The 21,212-nt window shown below is 28.9% G+C and overlaps 1 protein-coding gene across 3 annotated transcripts in view; it reads left to right on the top strand.

Annotated features, from left to right (window-relative positions):
* The window catches only part of LOC132934916 (tetratricopeptide repeat protein 39B-like), a 108,174-nt gene extending 87,220 nt beyond the window's left edge, over positions 1-20,954 (top strand). For all 3 annotated transcript variants that reach the window (XM_061001336.1, XM_061001335.1, XM_061001334.1), the window contains 6 exons: positions 8-175; positions 1,159-1,322; positions 2,138-2,302; positions 2,930-3,159; positions 13,187-13,427; positions 16,641-20,954. In XM_061001336.1, the coding sequence (XP_060857319.1) occupies positions 8-175; positions 1,159-1,322; positions 2,138-2,302; positions 2,930-3,159; positions 13,187-13,427; positions 16,641-16,785 (1,113 nt within the window). In that variant the 3' untranslated portion in view covers positions 16,786-20,954. The remainder of the gene's footprint in view (positions 1-7; positions 176-1,158; positions 1,323-2,137; positions 2,303-2,929; positions 3,160-13,186; positions 13,428-16,640) is intronic.
* The last annotated feature ends 258 nt before the right edge of the window (positions 20,955-21,212 follow it).

A 21,212-nucleotide genomic window follows, 5' to 3' on the forward strand; every position in this document is an offset into this window, starting at 1 on the left:
ACCGCAGGAACAGGGCCTCGGCGAACTTGAATTGTGTTACCAGGTGCCACATGGACTGCGGCACGTCCTGTGCGTGCTAACCATGCTCACATACCACCTGGTCGTGGTGTACGTTTTCAGTCAGGAGGAGGGTGACTTGGAGTTTTGCGACGCAGCGCTGCGCCAACAGCTGACGGTAAAATGTCGTTTCCATCGCTAAATGTATTGTATTATTTATCAATTTATCATAGTAGGTATAATACACTGCGATAATAAAATACATAGTGTGTATACTGTATACCTACGTATATATTTTTGGGGGGAAAATTAGTGGGACCTCTGATAAAATAAAAACGGTACCTAATCGAATTAAAGAGCTTTAAGTATCATTAATCATAGAACGCGCTTATATTGTACATATATTATACAGGGTGATTCATCAAGTAAATGAGAATCACTCTTTTTTCCTGTAAATTATAAATTAAATGAATTTTTTAACATTTCGTATTTTTGTTGTATCTAAATCGAAATTTGAATGAGTAGTTTTGAGTTATTTAACGTTGTGTAATAAGGATAACAAGGTCCATGATAATGGGTTTGGGATATATTTTAGTAACTAATTTACTAATGTTAATATTTCAATGCTTAAAAAAATTGTAAAGATTATATTAGTATAATAAATACTATATCCAATATTACATCTATTTTATATTTGTATAAAAGTATTTTTAAGGACAATTATTCTTAGTACAGGTATACATTTCAATAACCTAGACAGTATTAGTATCTACTCCTTCAAATTTTAATTTAGATACCTATATCTAAATTTTCAAAAAAAATCATGTCTAAAAATGTACAGTGAAAAAGTTAGTTGAAAAACATTTTTGTCGCATTTGTCATATTTTATAAAATTGAAATTTTTTCATTTATTATTCTTCTATCAATATTTTAATTGGAAATAATCCTTAAATATTATAATCTGTGGATCGCAATTATTGGATTTATTATAAATCGTTTATATATTATATACCTTAGTATCTACCCTACGCGTATTCGGAAACCAGTTGGGAGTTATTTACGTTAGGTATAAATGTCTATTAAATAATTTTATTAAATAATATCTATCAGTATTTTTCCATCGTTACATATTTTTGTACATTTACATGATCATGTCCTCAGCTGTATCCCAACGGCGCTTGGTTCTTGTACTTTAAAGGGCGCCTGGAGTTTATGCGTGGTGACGTAGACGACGCGATCAAGTGGTACACGGCTTCGGTGGAGTCCCAAGACTCGTGGCCGCAATTCCATCACATATGTTACTGGGAACTGTGCTGGGCTAATTGGTTCGTATAATAATGTACCTAATATATTAGAAACATATACTGCTGGATAATATGAAATTAAAAATGTGTGTTGTCATTTAAAAAAGTAAATAATTGGAATAATAATAACTGTAACAAATATGATTACTTACCTTTTTTCAAATATGTTATTTTTTAATCATATCAAATGATCTAAAAAAATACACATATAATTTAAAAAATGTTAATACTTTACGAGATAATGTGTTTACTGGTAAAACAGTAAACTAGAACTAAGGTTCTTCAAACAGTATTTAATGGTTTGAAATGAAATGACATCAACCTATTTGATTCCAGTCGCGGACCATCGCGGTGATAAAAACGGATTTATCTGATTTTGTAATAGTGGCGGATTTAATATGGTCGGGCAGAGGAGCCTCTCCCCTAGTGCATTGGGTGGGCCAAATATAGTTGTAAAATATAACTTATGAGTAAATTATACTAATACATTAATACTTTTATAATTATCTAATAATATTAAATTCCCTTATACTAATAACTATAATAAGTAATACGCATTTACGGCACTTAGCTCTAATTGTTGTAAATATGTATTGAATATTATTTATATATATATTTTTTTAAATATTATTTTGAAAAGTTTTGCCACCCTACCCCCTCCTCCAAGGCGTTAATAAAAATCTGAGATCCGCCACTGTTTCGTGATTCGACACCTTGACACAATTTAACGGATATAATATAACTATTAATTATATACAAGTTAGATATTAATACATTGATACCATGGTACCGGTATACAAATCGCGGTATGTTCATAATAATGTGATACTTTTTAGCGTTGCCTTAAACTGGAAACGGGCAGAAATGTACGCAGCCAAATTGGCCGAGCAGAGCAAGTGGTCACGCACTACATACAACTACCAGCGCGCATGCATTATGCTCATGCGAGGATACAATTGTCTCTCCCGCGATGAGCTCAATACGGTCAACCAGCTAATGGCGTAAGCGAGCACTTTGCACGACATGATAATATCGTTATAATATTGGAGTTTAAGTTTCTTGTTGTTTTTTTTTTTTTAAATTTCATTGTCAAGTCTTTGAACCAAAAACAATCCAAACAGTGTAATATAAAAAAAAGCTTCAGCAGCTATAAACGTTACAACATAGGTACTATTACAACTATAATAAGTACCTACCTGAGTAGGTACTAATTTTATTTTATTTAATATTCTCATATTATTCGACTTGTTACCTATTAATATTTATATTAGGTATATCGTTTTCGTTAGCTAAAACACCAACAACAATATTAATAATATGAACAAAATATTGAATAGTAGCCGCATAATAATATTATAGTCTATAGATGTCGTGAGTTATATAACAAAATAAAAAAAAAATGTATAATATGTAGGTACTTCAACGCTGAATAAATCGATAATTATTACGTATTTAAAACAAACTCGCCTTTTTCAATACCCGAGAAACCTATGAAAACAAAAACAAAACGAAAGTCTGAAAAATGTGTTTTGGTTCATAGCCTGAGCCGGTTTCGTTCTATGCGCAAATTATTTTAAGTACCTATTTATAATTTACCTATTATTTATTATTGTTTGTGTGAACTGCAGCGATGTGCCCAAATACAAACAGAGGATCGCGGGGAAATCGTTACCAATGGAAAAATTTGCCGTGAAGAGATCTCTAAGGTTTACCAATCAGAACAACCGGCTGTTCATGCCCGCCATTGAATTGCTGTACTTGTGGAACTTGTTCAACGTGTTCGGAAAACGCAAGTCATTGTGCGACAATTTGTACAGGCTCATTGACAGAAACACAAAAGATCTTGAAAAAAATCCTGGTACAGTTATTAACCAATTTATTATTATTCGTCTTTAAGTTATTGTTATACATCGCATCGTTATTGTTATCACTTATTGTTTTGTTGCTATAACTCGATACAGTGGCAATATAGGCGGAGATCATGGTAACGTTTAGAGGGATGTGCTTAAACTTCCGATAATATATTATAATAATAGTTATAAAGTCGTGTGGGCTTTCCATCACACCCAAAAAACATTCATTCAACTTCATTTGATTGGGCATCAAACTTTTTAAGTCCTGGTCATATTTTGGTGATTGCTTAGGGTATAAATGCATGCATATTTTGACGATTTTTGGGTTAAGTATCCCCTGGGTTACTAAAAAAAATAACTTATAATTTTCTCTAAATAATAACTAAATATATAGATATATAATTGATTATATTATGTTTACTAACTACTAAATATATTATTTATTCTATAGTAAATGAATTATTAAATAAATATAATATCACAGTCCATAGATATACATTTAATAATAAATGATAAGTGATAATATGATACTACTTTCAGTCCCTACTAAGATATTAAGATAAAAAATATTGAAAATAAAAACATTTACACGTCCATCTTAATTTGTGCCAGCCACAGCTTTATTTTCAGTCAACGGCTGAATTTGTAGAAACCATTTATACAAATCAAAGTTTTATTTAAATATTCGTTTATTCGAATTGATAGGTACGTTTTATTGCTCAAATCAGATTTGTACAAACCAGATTGAGCAAAAAAAACCGGATTTGTGCAAACGCATCTATATTAATATTAAAGTTTTACATTCAATATTAAACATAACTATAATATATATTTTTTAAGTTCAGGGAAAACAGTACACCACTACTACACCATTATAATTCAAATTACTCTTTGTACACTTCTCTAAGCAATGGCTTGCCATAGTCCTTAGCATAACAACCATTGAAAACTTGCATTTGTTTATTATATATGTTGCATTTCTATATCACTAAAAATTGTAAAATGTGATTAAAAGTGTTTTGGCCACAGTGTTTTAATTTTTCATATTGTGGCCCAAGAGTAAAATATATCGGAGACCCCTGAATGTTATTTATTGAGGTAGGTACCTATTATCGGGTTTTAAACTCGATCATATATCATCAAACCCTAAGTGGTAATATCAGATTTACAATGCCATCCACGTCCAAAATTGAAGTTTGTGTTCTTCTATAAACTGATGGTCGGTGTTAGTGAGCAAGTATGATCAAAGGGAATCAAATTTAAATTCGTATATAGTTTAGGTACCTACTTTTTGTTCTGTGTAATTTAATTTAATTTAATTTTTAATTTACAACAAATGACAATTTTAAACGCGTAAAAGCTTCTTAAAATCTCAAATCTCAAAATAAGTTTCTAAAGTATTAAACAATTAAGATACCCCGATAAATAAGTCGCGATTAGCATTAGCAGCATGTGAACATTTAAGTAGGTAGGTACCGGGTTTTCTTCAAATATTATTATCCTATATAGGATAGGTTACATAATGTTACACCGATGTTCAAAACTGTCGGATCGATTGATTTTTGTAATTTCCCTCCATTATATTTTGTATTGTTTGCGATTTTAAGACGATGATGAGACTTCGGGCGTATGAAGTAATATGCTACATATTATATGTTTACATTCTGCCGAAACTTAAACCTTCCTACTATATATAACTACTACAATGCTAATATTGACGTATGAGTTATTGTTAAACCGAACAAGCGTAGACATTTCTTAAGAATTTTCGTCAGGACTAAACAATTATAGTCATTATAGGTTTTTGCTTTTTACTTTTTCTAGAGCTTCAAAAGCTTCTAGAGTTTCTGACCATCGCGTGTGTGTACTATAACCGATTTACGAACCACGCTAAATCAATACAGTCATATATGGTTACTGTATACTGTATAAGTCTAAAGTCAATTAGTGGTGGATTTAATCGCGCCAGCTGAATTCCGATACTAGGCGGCCGGTTGTATGATATACGCGTCCTGCAACCGAGCAACCCCTTCTGACTATAGAGTGACGTCTTGAGCGATTCGGTATGCCGACGATTCGTTTAGACTAGCCACACTTTTATTTTGTTTGGGACACCTACTATATGTTTATTACGTACTACTTAGGTAACCTTGAGTAATTGGGTTGCCTGAGTGGTAATGAATCACAAAGCAAACAAATGAAACAATTAAAAATACAGTTACGATGATATAATGTTTGATTTGTTATATAGGATTTTATGACAAATAACATCAAATATAATTTTCAAATTAGTGTGATTTTTTGTTTTAAGTTTTTGAGGGCTCCAGAAAAAAAGGTTGTAGGGCCACAGGTTGAGTATGACTGGTTTTTACCATCAGACCGTGTGTCTATGTATACGATGTTCCTCATAGTTATTATAATACAAAGTTATTCAAAAACCAAACGCTTCAGTAGTCATCCAGTTCAAATGTTTTTGTAGTTCTGATAAAAACGAGGTAGAAATCTACCTAAATGTACACAGTACTTAGCAAATAACAAAATTTCTTGCAGGCTTGTAGAAATCAAAGTTTATTTTATTTACGTTATTTTTTATTAACACAAAACTTTTAGTGTACATTATTTTTTTAATTATTAACTTTAAAGTTATAACTTAATATTCTTAAAGCCACTCGGTGTCTAAAATTAATTTTAGAATTCTATGAAATTTAATTTAACAGACGTACAAATGGAAGAGTTAGTTTAACTCCATATAATATGTTCTCAAGTACAAAATTATAGTTCACTGCAATAAACTGGAACGTTAATCTTAATACAGTACCTCGAATATTTGAATGCATTGAATTAACTAATTTCAAAATGTATTATTTTGGGATTCAATTATTATATTATTATATTTTAAAGTTTTTGGAGGAATTGATTACAATTTTAGATAATTATCGGAAATATTTCAACAGTTAAAATAAATATCGACTAACCCGCTAACGTTGTTATAACTATAAACTATAGTACTATTATATATCGGGAAGATTTAATATAATATATACAATTTTTTCAGTAAATATTATAATATTTCTTAACACGTACTGATTCCATTCACCATACACCAAGTCGACAATGTTATAAATTATAATAATAATAATACGTAACTTTATGGGACTATGGTCACATTGTTATTGATATGTGGCTATTCGGTAGGATTTAGTGATTTCGACGGTACCTGTATCTATTTAAATGTTTTTGTTAGTGGATATTTTTGATGGGTAACTGATAATGTTTTTTTCTATAAATATGAAGACAGCATGACAGTTGGTTGTGGCGTTAATCGCCGAATTCACTCTTTTTTATAATATTTTAGAAGCTACCTTAGAGAATTACCAATTTGTGCCAAAAAAAAATTAAGCCGTATAGAGTAAAACTCATCAGTGCCAAAATAAAAAAGGTTCGTTTTTATCGACAGCCCTTGTGTACAGGTACCTGTAAACTTACAATATACATTTTAGTTTTTACTATAATGACACGGTATAAACCTGAACATTTAAATACAGTTATATTATTATAATGTTATAACTAGAGCACCGATCTGTATGCACTAAAAACTATTTAAATTTTCCATATAATATATGCATTATAAATCATAAAAGTATAAAACAAACATGGAAAAAAATTGTTGTTAATTGGTTGTTTAGTAAGAAAAATGTATACAATTAAATCGTTTATCTGATAATTATTTATTTAACTAGTATAAAAAAAATTGAGCATCTTAATTATGTACCTACATTTCTTACAGTTTACACAAAACAAATAATTTGTTTAGAGAAATTGCTTTACAAGACATTTCACTTCTTATTCAAAACAATAAAATGTATACAAGTTTACTAAAAAAAGATAGGTTTGTAGTCGAAAAATTATATTATTAAAATTTTCTACATGATGAAATAATATATTAAACATTTATTAGGCTTTGAAAACAGTATATAATATTACACTTTAATAAATATCTAATTTTGTCAAAATACGCAATATATAATCATCAATTATGAAAAAAAAATTTGTTGTCATTATATTTCATAAAATAATAACCATTACAATTCGTACAGATTATACTGATAAAAATCCAAAAATATAAAAATAAAACAATTTACAATTGCATAATAATCCGTGCTCAAGCAAGTTATACTTAAAGTTTCTATAGCCATGACATGTTTTGGCATAATAAAAGGACTGTCGTTAAAAATATATTTTTTTAATTTGGCACAAATGGGCTATACCCAATACAGATTAATTCTTGTGCCAATGTCCCATGGCAAAAGCAGTGCCCGTACCTTGTGATTGCAGAGTAATTAAATCACTGCAATATGGATGTATTAAATTCGAATATAAAGAGAAATCAATGTATAGGTACGATAAAAAAACAGTTTTTAGAGGTGACTGTCGTCAGTCTTTATTTCTACAAAATAATTTTAGATTTTAAAAGTAGTACAAGAGTTTTTAAATTTTGAACGTAAAAATAACAAGTGTCCCACAAACTTGTTTTTTTAGTTATGGCATTGGGTTGTACCGGTGTAACTATTTGGATTTTCGTTTCTACATTTGTACATCGTAAGTCCATTTAAGTATATTTTACGTTAGAACAATTTCATTCTAAGACGACGTAATAGGTAATAACTAACAATACATATTTTAGCCAAATTACTTAGCATGCTGCATTATGACGGCTTCGTCGTTTGCCACCGTTGCAAGTTATAAACCACACAGTTAATACTAGTCATCACCGTGACGTATATAGAAATAATTTTTGGGGTGGGCTATAGTAGATAGAAACTAGCAAGTGATCTGTTACTTAAAGGCTACTGTCTACTATATATTTAACAGTTTCTTTAAATATATTCGTATTTGTTATTTTTCAACAGGCTATGAAATATTAACTAATAGTACCTAATAAAATATATTGTTGTTCTATTTAAAAAGACTGTAATTTCGGAGGGGGGGGGGCTGCAGCCTACTAGGCCCACCTCCTCCTATATACGCCACTGAGTCATCATATAATATATTTGTTGCTCAAAAGTAAAATAATTTTTAATTTTTGAGTTTTTGTTTGTATAATATTTTGGTAAGGTCACGGGGGTTGGTGCCTGTATACACCTTGCCGCCCCCTTGTGACGGCCCTATAGGTATATATAGTTACAATATATAGGTTGTTCAATCTTGTTAACGATAACCCTTTGATAGTGTAATGATAAATTGGATATTATATTAAAACTACTTAAAATTTGGAGTTTTTATAATTTCAAGAGCGATGACACTTCAAAATTCTACTGTTGAAATTGCAATCCTGAACAAAAATGTTGAGTTTGGCATTGACAACATTTGTAATTGATATAACCAGTTGGCGGGTTAAGTAGGAGGAAATTCGGTCGTTACCGCATTTATACCGCGTCCTCTTTAACATTTCCTTTTAAAAGTACGCTGATACACCCAAGCCTTTAAGTTAAATAAAAAATAATTTTCTTTGTTAAAATATAAATATTTTATTTTGTTTGATTATATTTTGATAATTTATAATACGAGTACATTTATTTTTAAATTATAACAGTGACTACGTGTAATGTACACTACTTCTTAAACAATATATAATAATTATTTTTACTATAATCAGGGCTTGCATTTGAAAAAAAAATATGTCTATGTTATTTATAATTAAAATCTTACACAATTTTCGCGTTTATCATCATTTAAAATTAAAACGTTGTACAAGTTTTGCGTTTATCGTTATTTAGAATAGTGTTAATACCTATCAAACGTATTAATGATAATTAATAACTAATGCGAGTAAGTAATATATAATCAATTCTAATGCCCGTGTACATGAAATAAATATTTCTACGAAACCAATACAACTTTTAAATAAGTGGTTTTTTAATTTTTTTGTTTTGCGTTATTTTTCGTTCAATGCAATTCTATAAATTACGATTTGCGATATTTTTCGTTAAATTATATTCTATAAATTACGTTTTCCGTTAAGCTTTGTTTAATGATATATATTAATATATTTTGTTAATCGTTATGTTTTGTTTTGCAGTATTTAATTATTTTTGATTATCGCTTCCGTTATAATTACGTTTACAAATTTCAATCAGTTTTTTTTTTGTCAAATATAACGTTATAATCATAACGTTATTATAACTTTTACAAGCCCTGCAAAATTTATAATTATATTGTTTTATTTGAAAATTATATTTTTTTATATAGGTAATAATTACAATTTATATTCTGAATAAATGAGTGCTAACGCTTAGATTAAAACAATTGGTGGTAAAATGACGTATAAATTAAATTTATAATTAAAAGTACCTATTAATGAACACAAGGACCCTCTCCCACCATCAGTTCCAATAACGAAACGCGAAATCGCCAGAAAATTGTCTATATATCGTACGGAACACTTTGTAAAAATTAAAACTTTTGCCTAAATGTTGCCCCTCAAATAATAGCCGTAGCAAGGCCCCTTAACGAAATTAATAATAATATCATTAGTGACCAAAATAAATGTATTAATAGACGTGTGGTATTACCGTTTTTTCATCACTGTACCCTATACTAAAATTCGACAGACGACGGTTTCTGAGAATAAGACAATAGGTATTTACTATATTGGGCATAATCATGGTAAAAAATTATAAATTAACAAAGAAGGAATTTTCATATATTTTTTTTCATTTTAAAAATCCAAATTATTAAAATTCTCAGGTGATGCATGAACCTGAGTGCTTATATAATTAACGTAAGTTAATGCAGACTAAACAACAACAATATTTAACAATTCATTTTTATATTAGGTCAACTGTAAATTTATTCTTGTACTAACATTTAACCTAGAACTATTCCAATTTTTAATCAACGTAAATTTGTAAATATTGTAATATATAGTGTGCTACAAGGCCGAGCTGAAACTACTGGCACTCGGTGGTTAGAGGTTTTACACCAGATTTGGTTGTATATGTTTTTAGAAGTAAAGAGAAAATATGACTAAAAAATAAATCGAAATTAGGTACTTATTTAAAATTATATTCGTATAATATAATATAATATAATATATTATTATCTCATTGTCCTTCGTCAGTAGACTGGTGTTTTTTATATATATATATATATATATATAATAAACTATACAATTATTATTATATTATGCATAGTGCAATTGTGTATTATTTATATCACTCAAGATGACATATAAAATGATATTCGTGATAAAACCAATTATTATTCTACTATAGATTGATAAAATGTGCGCAACAGGGATTCGGAGGATATACAAATATGTAAATAATAAATACTATAATTAAAAATATGTAAAATAGGTTGCTGGGAGATCAATAGCTATAGTAAGCAGCTGAGCTCTGAGACCGTATCTATTTATTTCAGAAAAATGTAAAAGTGCAGTCAGAGTGTCTATACCTCCCACGTTTCTCTTTAAAATCACTTGGATGTCACTACTAATTAAAATTAATTAACAAATTTCATCTTGTGTAGGTACAACAATATTAAAGTTCCAAAATACAATTTTCTGTCTTATATTGTTGTTTATTAATTTATTAATTATTTTGGAGTCTTGGAGCTACTGGTAATTCCACAAAAATCACTCATCTAAAGTACCATCTGTATTGAACGTTTAATCAATAAAAGGAATAACTTAAACTTTATGCAGTTACACTATACTTAGTGTATTTTTACTGCTCTAAAAGTGCAAAATGAACAGTTTTAAAAGCTTATTTTTAATGTCGTGTTTAAAACCATTTCCATCGTATTAAATTTAATATTTATTTTGTGAAATGTAATTTGTCACTTAAAAGTTAAAAGCTACAAAGTTCTTCCTCGAACTTACCGTCTAAACTTAGTTAACGAGTTCGTCGAAGTTTCTCTTATTTTCATATTCCATTGAGACGTAGGTATTCACGTCAAATATTATGTTGGTAAGTACTTAGGTCTTAGGTAAAAGTATGCCCTTACGGCTCACACTTAATTTTTAATTGCGAATATTTCACTTCGTAATCATGCAGATTGTTCAGCTAAATCTCGCAGTAAAAACACGTTGACGACAGGTATCTCGACAGTATTCATAAAATCGTAAAGTCATAAAATTAACGTAGAAATGTAGAATAACAACAAAAGGTAAAACAAGTCTTATACATTTTTCGTCGGAGGATTTTTTTTATCTATTAATATGCTATTGTGGATGACTTATAAACGTTTTTTCTGTGGTAATTGGTAAACTAAATTTTATTTTAAACACAAACTGTGCAGTGTATGTAAAAATCTATAAAACTCAACAGTTACTGAGTCACCGATTGTGAAACAATAACAATAACATCAAACAAACGGCAAACGTTGAAAATTATAGAATAAAATACATAATTTTTGGATTTTGCTACGATGAAAATCACAAACCCCTGACTCAGACGGGGTAAAGGACTGCAGCGGTGGTGGTAAAATTCTTTTGTCTTGGTGGTGCTGCCGGTAAAATTGTGTCTGGACTCATTTTGCCGTAACCGCTACCGCCACCGCTGCAGTGGGTGGGGACTTTAACACTATACTGTAGCCAAAGGGAGTGGGCAGTTCAAGTACCTTTCTATATTTTGTATTATCCCCACCTATAACCCATCTGTAATTTTACAATTTTAATTTAAAATTCAATGGTTGTACTTGATATTTTCATTTATGTAGCAAATTGGTTTTAATAAATACTTGAGAGATAAGAGTAAAAAAGTACTTTTAAAAATAATCAGGAAAAAAAATTACAAAACAACGGGATTTTGCAGTGATATATGAAAACATTGAAAACACATCATTTTAATAATTTTATTTTACTATATATTTAAAAAAAACTTAATGGGTAACTTTGGATAGACATAGTAGACACTATTTTGTACTTATATTGTCTATTATCATTTCATATACCTAGGTTTTTTTGGAAATTTTTAATTAAAATCAGTTTTCCACAAAAGATTTTGTTTCTTTATTGTAATTCAAACTAACAGTCGATATTCGAATTTTTTTTCCAAATATTAAAGTAGCCTTAACAATATTTTGGTTCTTCTGTACTATTTGTAGACATTTTTAATTTTCTTTTAATTTTAGTTTTTTTTTGATTTACGTAACCTTGACAAGTTCGACAATTTAATATAAGATTCCTCATCAATTTTGTTACCTATTAGAAATTAAATAAAAGTTTAGTATTATTATATATTTATATACCTATAGGTATCCATTTTATATGAGTATTATTGAAGTATTGATGACATATTCACACTTAAAACACAATTCTTCCTCAACCGATATGTTAATTTGTTGTAATTCAAAAAATAGTAGTATTAAAAACTTGACATTTTCTATTAGGTGTTTACAAACATTTAAAAATATTAAAAATACATACGTTCAATTTGTTTTATATTATGGGTTTGAATATCAAGTCAACATCACTAAAATTTGCAATATTAAAGTAATATTATATATAATTAGTAATTACCTACCATATAATATGGGCGATTTATTTTTGGTCAAAATTAGTTTAACATACCTACTGTATTACTAATAGAAAAACAAATTACTTATATAAATATATAACAAAATACCTTTAGAAGTATAGACGGTCACTCTATACTCAGAACCGTTTTTCATATAGGTAGATATAACGATTTATCATTAAATTCAAATTTTACACATTCATATTATAATAATGCAGTAATAACTTATAATACAATAAATTACCTGCTCAATGCGAGGTACACTCGAGTACTCGGCACGTACAAGCGACTTCCCTGATTTATTTATATTTTGTTGTATGAGAAAATATGTTTATCATAATTAAGGGGAACAGTAAGGATAATATTAAAACATCGTACACTAGCATCCTCTTACAACCATTAAAAAAATATATTTCCCTCCTATAGAAAAAAAGTCTGGTGCTGCCTGCGTAATACCTATAATATCCTATATAATTTATAAGTACTGATATTTGTTTTTTATCCCACACAGGGCAATATGGCAGCGAATACGAGTATGACAACAAGGCACTCGGGTGTCTGCTGAAAGGAGTGTGCCTGCGCATTATGAACAGCCCGCTGCACGCAGAAGAGTGTCTCAAGTCCGTCGTGTCAATGGAGAAGAAAATCAAAGAGGACCGTTTCCTGGTGCCATACGCGCACGTGGAGCTGGCATTTTTGTACAAATCCAAAGGCAACCTGGAAAAGGCGGCGTATTACCTCGAAACGGCAAAGTATGGTCGTGAATCTTATCGTTGCATGATCACCTTTACTATTTGTCACGATTCGAAAACGTTAATGTTATTATTTATCACGATAGAAATCGTTTGTAACCGAAATTCAGTAATTATGTTTTATTTTATACTTACGAGGATATTCGACTGTGTTGACGGGACGACGGACAATCGATGATAAATTTAATTTTATATCATAGCCATACATTTTTAAGTACCTAGGTCAAAGGTATTATAAGGTATCGAGTAGATAAATATAACGATAACTCATTGATAGGCAATGGTCTAGATTTTTCGGGAATAATAGCATAAGGTACATTAGGTATACCATAATTTTATTAAATGTAATTTTTTTTAAACATTTAACAAAAACGACATAAAATTGTCGATGAATAAAAAATAACTTAAGTAGATAATTTAGTTATTACATGCCAAATATATACCTATAATCCAATAATACAATTGTTAAACAAAGAAAATTAATTTGGGATTTTGGTTTTGAGAAAACGTACAGTTGCCCTATACAGTATATACAATATAACGGGGGACCAACCAAATATTTTATTTTATAATAATTTATGGATCTAGTGTGGAAAATATTTCATTGAGAAAATATCAGCGTGCTATTTGTTTTCTCTCTCCGACTCGACAGAGTAAATGTATGTTCATCAGAACCAATTTTGTGTTATTAGCTTTTAAAAACAAGAGCTACAGTTACTTATAAGCATTTCAAAGACTAAAAGTTGTAATAAATCACAATGTGACATGTCATGGTTATAATTTAGTTTAAAATTAATATATTAATAAAAGTCTTAGAGATGCCCTAGATTAATATTCTTAAATTTAAGTTTGATATTATACTCTAATATTATTATAAAGATAAAAACACAATATTGGTTCTGTTGAACTCAAATTTACTATATTGCGCTTTGGTCAGAAAGAGAAAACAAATAGTGTGCTGACATCCTCTTCACATCCTCTTTAGAAAGTCAAAAAATGTCTCTGTATTTTTAAATAATTGGGAGAAAAAATATGAAAATTTACTAAGATTTTAATATGATTATCAAAATATAATTGGTATATTATATATTATTATTAGTAACCACACATTTTTCGGATTGTATTTGCGACGATAATTTTAATTCAGAGTTGTACTACTCCTAGCCAATTATCTTTTTATTAATTAAAAAGAGATCGAATGTGAAACGTATATAAAATAAAGAAGTACCTACCTACACTTAAAATTGTAGTTAAAAATGAAAAAGAAAAGTTGATGGGTGAACAATTAATAATATTGAACGATAGCCAAATTTCGAGTTAAAAATTTCAACTAAAAATTAAAAAATATTTTTATTAAATCTTATAATAATAATTATAGTTTAGAAAATAATATAATAAATAGGTAGGGTGTTATGTGTAGTAGAATTATTAAAATATACCGTATTATTCTATTTCATTTTTCAATTTATGCTTTAACTATTAAGCAAAAAAAAATATTACCAAATGGCAAATATAGGTAACATATAATAATTACCGGTCGGAATCAAGTTTTTCTAAAAAATATATTTTACCTTAAAATAAATATAGTAAATAATATCATATTGTCATACTAAGTTCTAGTACGTATTAATTATTATTTATTAATTGAACAAATAGGTACAATTAAATACATACATTTTTAAATTAGAAACAAGATAAAAATTAAAAAGTTTACTGATTCGTTACATAATACGGAAATGTGCATGCACTAAGAGCGTAAAAATTATCTAAATCACTAAAAAAATATATAAAATTTAATTCATAATATGAATTGTTGTAATTACCATAAGCATTAGAGTAAAAAGTGTATTACAGTTGTAGGTATAAAATATTAAAATGTAAATGAAATGTTCAAGTTGCGAAGTCCGTACAGAACGCTGATCCCATAATGGATTTACGGAAGCGACACAATGTTGATGATTAAATAAATTAAATAGGTACGAATTCCGGATTGCACGAACGATAACTGAACATTTAATGAACCGATAGTGAGCTAATGATTGGTCCATTAAATATTAGTGAATTATTAAATTAATTTATACATTTTCTATGCAACCCGGCATGTCTCGCTGTTTCGTGGTTGTAGCCTGTAGGCAAACAGCATATATTGTAATACGAGAATACTAGTACATTAAGCACGAAAGAGTAAAATCAATTACATTTATACATGGCACAAAGTGTGTGTCATATACTCGTATCCTGAATAATAAGTCGGTTAGTGGCACACTAAATTGTCTGCACTTTTCCGAACGAGTTTTAAGAGTTTCATTATTCATCAATCATTAGCCAACCATTTGTTTCACACAGTAAATGTAATATATAATACATTTTGTTTCTTAAAAATGAAATGCTTGGTCCGTGGTCGGTACCGTGCCATGCGGTGGACTGGCGGATATTATTTTATAGAGAAAATATCGATTGGTGGTAAACGTTTGGTGACAAACGACTATAGCCCGGAACTGTATATTGTCCGCATCAAAAGTTAGTGGTTATCAGTGACGTAATTTGTCCCCCCCCTTCCTTGTCATTAGCCATTAGCAAGCCGTAAATGGGATAGTTTTGAGCCTTCATATAATAGATAATAGGTGTTATATTTAGGGATTCCTCTACATATGTATTAATTATATTTAGACATTGTTATCTCTCAAAAAAAAGGATATTTATGCCTATGATAGTAACCACGATTATCTCAGATAACCATGAGATAACCACGATAGTAACTATAGTCAGTATAAAATTATGTAAGAAGGCTATTTGTATTGAGATAAAAATGATATTGTAGTTTAATGTCATGTAATTGTTAGCGGGCGGCTTTTTTCAGTTTTGTTATAAAAATTTTGCCCCCCCCCCCCCCACACTTAAAAACTGAAATTACGCTACTGGTGGTTATATGATATAGATAACCTATAGACCTATAGACAATATAATAATATAATAAATATTATTTATACTATCAAATGTTTGTCCTATAAATATAATTATATCCATTAAAAATTTTGAAACCGATTTCCACCACCCAAAATTGTAGGGCATTTTATTTACTATATTATATTGTTGAAAAGTTAATTTTTTCACTTTTCAAAGAAAACGTTTTCGGACCCCTTAACTTATCATTAACATTAACTCAACCAACTTTTCGTTTTGCTAGCCTTATTCAGCGTTTTTTTTTTACAGAAAAAATTACTCTGGTTATTCGCTGGAGACGAGACTGCATTTTCAAATCCATTGTGCCTGGGCCACGTTGAACGAGCACAAAGCCAAAATCACAACAGACCACAACGATCTCGCACCCGACAGTCAATTCGACGACAACCAATGAGAAAACCATCAAATTACATCTACCCTATATTATTATTATTGTTATTGTTGAACATCGTCATTATCGGCTGAACGTTCATATTTTAGTTGTTTGCGTTGTGCGATATAATATTATAATATTACTGATAGACAAAATAGGTAATACATAGTCCCTACACGCCAGTCGTGTTTAGCGTGTGGTTAGTTTTTAATTTTATATTATTATATTTCTGATAAATTAATATTTCCACAAATGAAAAAGAAAAGACTTTAATCGACACATTCCCGTACGAAACCCTCAAACCACCCTCCCCCGCCAACACCAACAACTCACGTCATCGCGGTGACATCAAATATTAGTTATTTACATTTTTTGGTGGTTTCGGCACATTAGCTCCGTTTTTCGTATTGCAGGCAGCTGTAGATTCTCTTTTTTTTTCTTGAATCCAATTTCCACTAAACGACGAAACTATATTTGCAAAATAAAATGACGTATCTATAAATTACGGTCTGTATTAAATGCCACTTATTGACAGCTAATGATATTATAATTTGATTTCAAAAACACCACAGGTCAAGGTCATCGTGTAAATAATATTTTGATAAAATCGATAAAAAGACATTTTATTATTAATTACTGTGAGCCTAAGATTTTGTAGTAAATGCTTTTTTTGTAAAGGGGAGTGTGCTAAAAAGGTAATTATAATAAATAATGTATCCGTTTCGTATCATTCTGATTGCACCCTAAATATACTTTTTTGCTCGTATTTGAATAATTTTCATAAAATTACATATATTTTTTTGTTTAATACAAACAATATATTAGCCAAGTTATACCTACTAAATTATAACCAGAAATTGTTAAAATTTTCCCATTTCGTTGTCGAAATTATTTTGTCTGTCATCGAGATAATGTATAAAAAGGTATAGCTAGTAAAACAACTATCGGAATACAGGTTATTGTAGTTATATAAAAATTACCGTTTTAACTTTTGGAAAAAGACAAAATAATTAGAATTTTTGTATTTTTCAAACTTAAATTAAATAAATGTTTTTCTTGAATTTTTATTTTACTACAAAATACGAACCCTATTTATTAGTAATACTGTACAAAGAAATTATTAAAAAAACGTAAAATAACCTACGTTAAAATAAACCGTGGTCGTTACTCGTTACCGTCATTTTCATCACATAACAAGCCATAACTGAAGGTCTCATTAGTGATTATTATATATGCAGTCTTTATATTTTACAGATTTGTTATAGGCATTTATTGACGCATTTGTAACAAAAATAACATCATTTAACTAGTATGTGATCGTTCCTTTTGGATATTAATATTTTTAGCTAGGAATATATTATAATAATTAAATAAATTATTAAGTAGGTACCTATCAAAAATTATCTTCTAAAAAATCAATCTTAAAACCTTTACCAAGCTATTGCTATAAAAATTACTCCAGCTGAGACCCAATTGATCTTACAGCATCTAAATATATGGGACGCAGCCAATGTTTCCAATACCAAATGTATCCAGAAATTCCAATCCAAAGTCCTTCAAATTATATCAAAAACCCAATTCTATGCGTTTTTTAACTAGGATTTTAAAATATCCACTATCAAAAAATCTCTATTTTAAGCGCTCTATCGCCTAACGCACCACCCTAACTCTCTTAACATCCAAGACCCAACTCCCAAACGTACTTTGTAACAGAGGATTGAGGGTCAAAAGTAGGAAATTGAGTATCCATTATTATAACATATAAAAAATTTCGCAACATTAAAAATGTAATTTACGTGGTGTAAAGAGTGGGTAATTTATAGGTACTATGTGAAAGAAAACATTCCTATATCGACATTAATTTATTGCACATTATTCGAAAGATTATATTTTAGATTTAGAGTGGTTATATTGGTTAAATTTGGTTGACATGGTGGTGGTGGTGGTGGGGGGGGGGGGGGAGACCACCGTGTACGAAAATTATTTTACTCGTTTTTTTATTTGCCATTGACCATTGTTGTTATTGTTGTTTAATACCATTTAGACAAAATAGATATTATATTTAGGTACCTATACCTATTGGCTATTACCTATAGGTACATTGTTAGGAATTGTTTTTTTTTTTTAATTTGTATCTTTATGTTATTAGTGGCTAAGTAGCTATTATAGTTTTTATTGTATCATGTTTAATTTAGTTTTTATATATTATTATTACATTTTCATGACTGTTTGAAATTAAATATTATAGTACTTACCTACCTAATTATTACGTTTCTGAAATTTATGGATTAAAAGTCAAATTTTATTGAACGAAATATAAAAAAAACATATTATATATAAAATTCTTAGTTTACTTGTTATAGTTTTTAAATGTGATCAGAAATGACACATATAAATTACAAAATGTATAATATATACCTATTGAACTTTTCATAATATAAATAGCTCAAAAATATTTTAAAAATTATATCATGTTTAGAAAATACTAATAGGTAGATATACAATTATTGAGGACAATTTCAAAAATCTAAGATTTCATTATTTTTAATAACAACGAAAAAACTACAAAAAAAAATCGATTTAATCGAAAACTTCCCTAAATATTCCCATTTTTCCATTTTATTATAGTATGTATTCTCTCTGTGATTCTGTGTGGTTTTGTAACAAAATGGTTATAGAAAATACTAATAGGTAGATATACAATTATTGAGGACAATTTCAAAAATCTAAGGTTTCATTATTTTTAATAACAACGAAAAAACTACAAAAAAAAATCGATTTAATCGAAAACTTCCCTAAATATTCCCATTTTTCCATTTTATTATAGTATGTATTCTCTCTGTGATTCTGTGTGGTTTTGTAACAAAATGGTTATAGAATGGTATGTTTCACTAAAATAATATATATGGATACAAATTTAAAATATGAAATCTGCCAGTTATCGTAACTGGTAACTTACCTAACTCAGTTCAAGTTAAGGATGTGTGCATCCTACACGGCAGGTGTACAAATAATTGTCTGGATGGTGGTGATAAACGGGTGTTTCCTGACTGTGGATCGACGAAAACTGGTCCCCACCGACTACGTTTCTTGAGTATAGGTTTAACATTAAAATTAATATTTTAAAGACAATATTGTTTGAAACGAAATAATTAATTCTTAAAATGAATTATTAATAATACATTAATATAGTATAATAATTTGTCGTGTGTTCGGATTCTAGGTCCCTTCCAACATAACCATTTTGTAATGTTCAATGTTAGAATAAGTTTTATATTTCATTAACATTTCAATATTTCAAATATAATATTACATAATTGCACTATTAACATTTGAAGTTCAATATTATAATATCAATGTTTCAATATTTGATTATAAATATTTAAAAGACATTTTAGTATTAATACTTGTGTAACGTTTACAATCTATTATTTTTTAAATATCAAAAGCACGGAATTTAAAGAACGTTATTTAATATTAACTTTTTAAACATTTGAATTACATTTATATATAACATTAATAGTGATCACTTCCAACATATTACAATATAAATGTTATAAGTTAGGCCGTACCTGGGAAGGGGGAGGGGGGTTGAACCGCCCCCTCCGACATTTTTTCGTGTTTTGCATTAGTAAAATAACTATTTAAGTCTAGAATAATCGATAAACATTGATATATATAAATACGTATATTTACGAATGACAGCTATGGTCTACGTTATAAACAATAAACTTATAAATTACAATAGGTAGGTACCTGATAAATTCGCTTCGGGTGTATCAGCCGGATTACTTGACAATATTATACATAGGTACAAGAGCGTCCGCAGGGAGGAGGGGGTGGGAAAGTAGTGGCAGTTTCCCCCCTTGACTTTTTCTGGGTGGATTATCATAATTATTGATAGTTGTAATGGCCTAAAAAAACTTTAAAATTCCATAACAATTCTAAATAGTGCACTAAATTATTTTTATTTTTAATATAAAAAAGGTGGGTAAGTGGATGTCGCACTGTTGTACAGTAGGTTACAAATGGGTCATTGTAATGGATGGTGTTAAATTTGAATTCAATGATATAATATCATTGTATAAGAAAAACGATTCTGAGCGAAAACGGTCTGTCAGCCTATGATATAACTAAGTATATTTGATGATATTATTGTGAATAAAGTAATTTATATATTTACTTATTTACGTGAACCTTGTTTTAAATTTTCAATCCTTACCTACAAAAGTTGAACATTTTATAAATTTTTAACTACAAAATAATTATTACGTTCTAAATTTGATAAATGTTGTCAAAATTTGAAGTTTAAATGCTTATAAAATAAAATTGTGCATATGTATTTTTAATATTTTTCAACTGCTATTAGAACGATGTATCAGGAGCCTTATATTAAATTTTCACGCTTTTTTACCCAACAAATTAAATTTTATTGATATTTATAGAAA

The sequence above is a fragment of the Metopolophium dirhodum genome, chromosome 1, assembly GCF_019925205.1.
Source record: "Metopolophium dirhodum isolate CAU chromosome 1, ASM1992520v1, whole genome shotgun sequence".
NCBI classification, from domain to species: Eukaryota; Metazoa; Arthropoda; class Insecta; order Hemiptera; family Aphididae; genus Metopolophium; species Metopolophium dirhodum.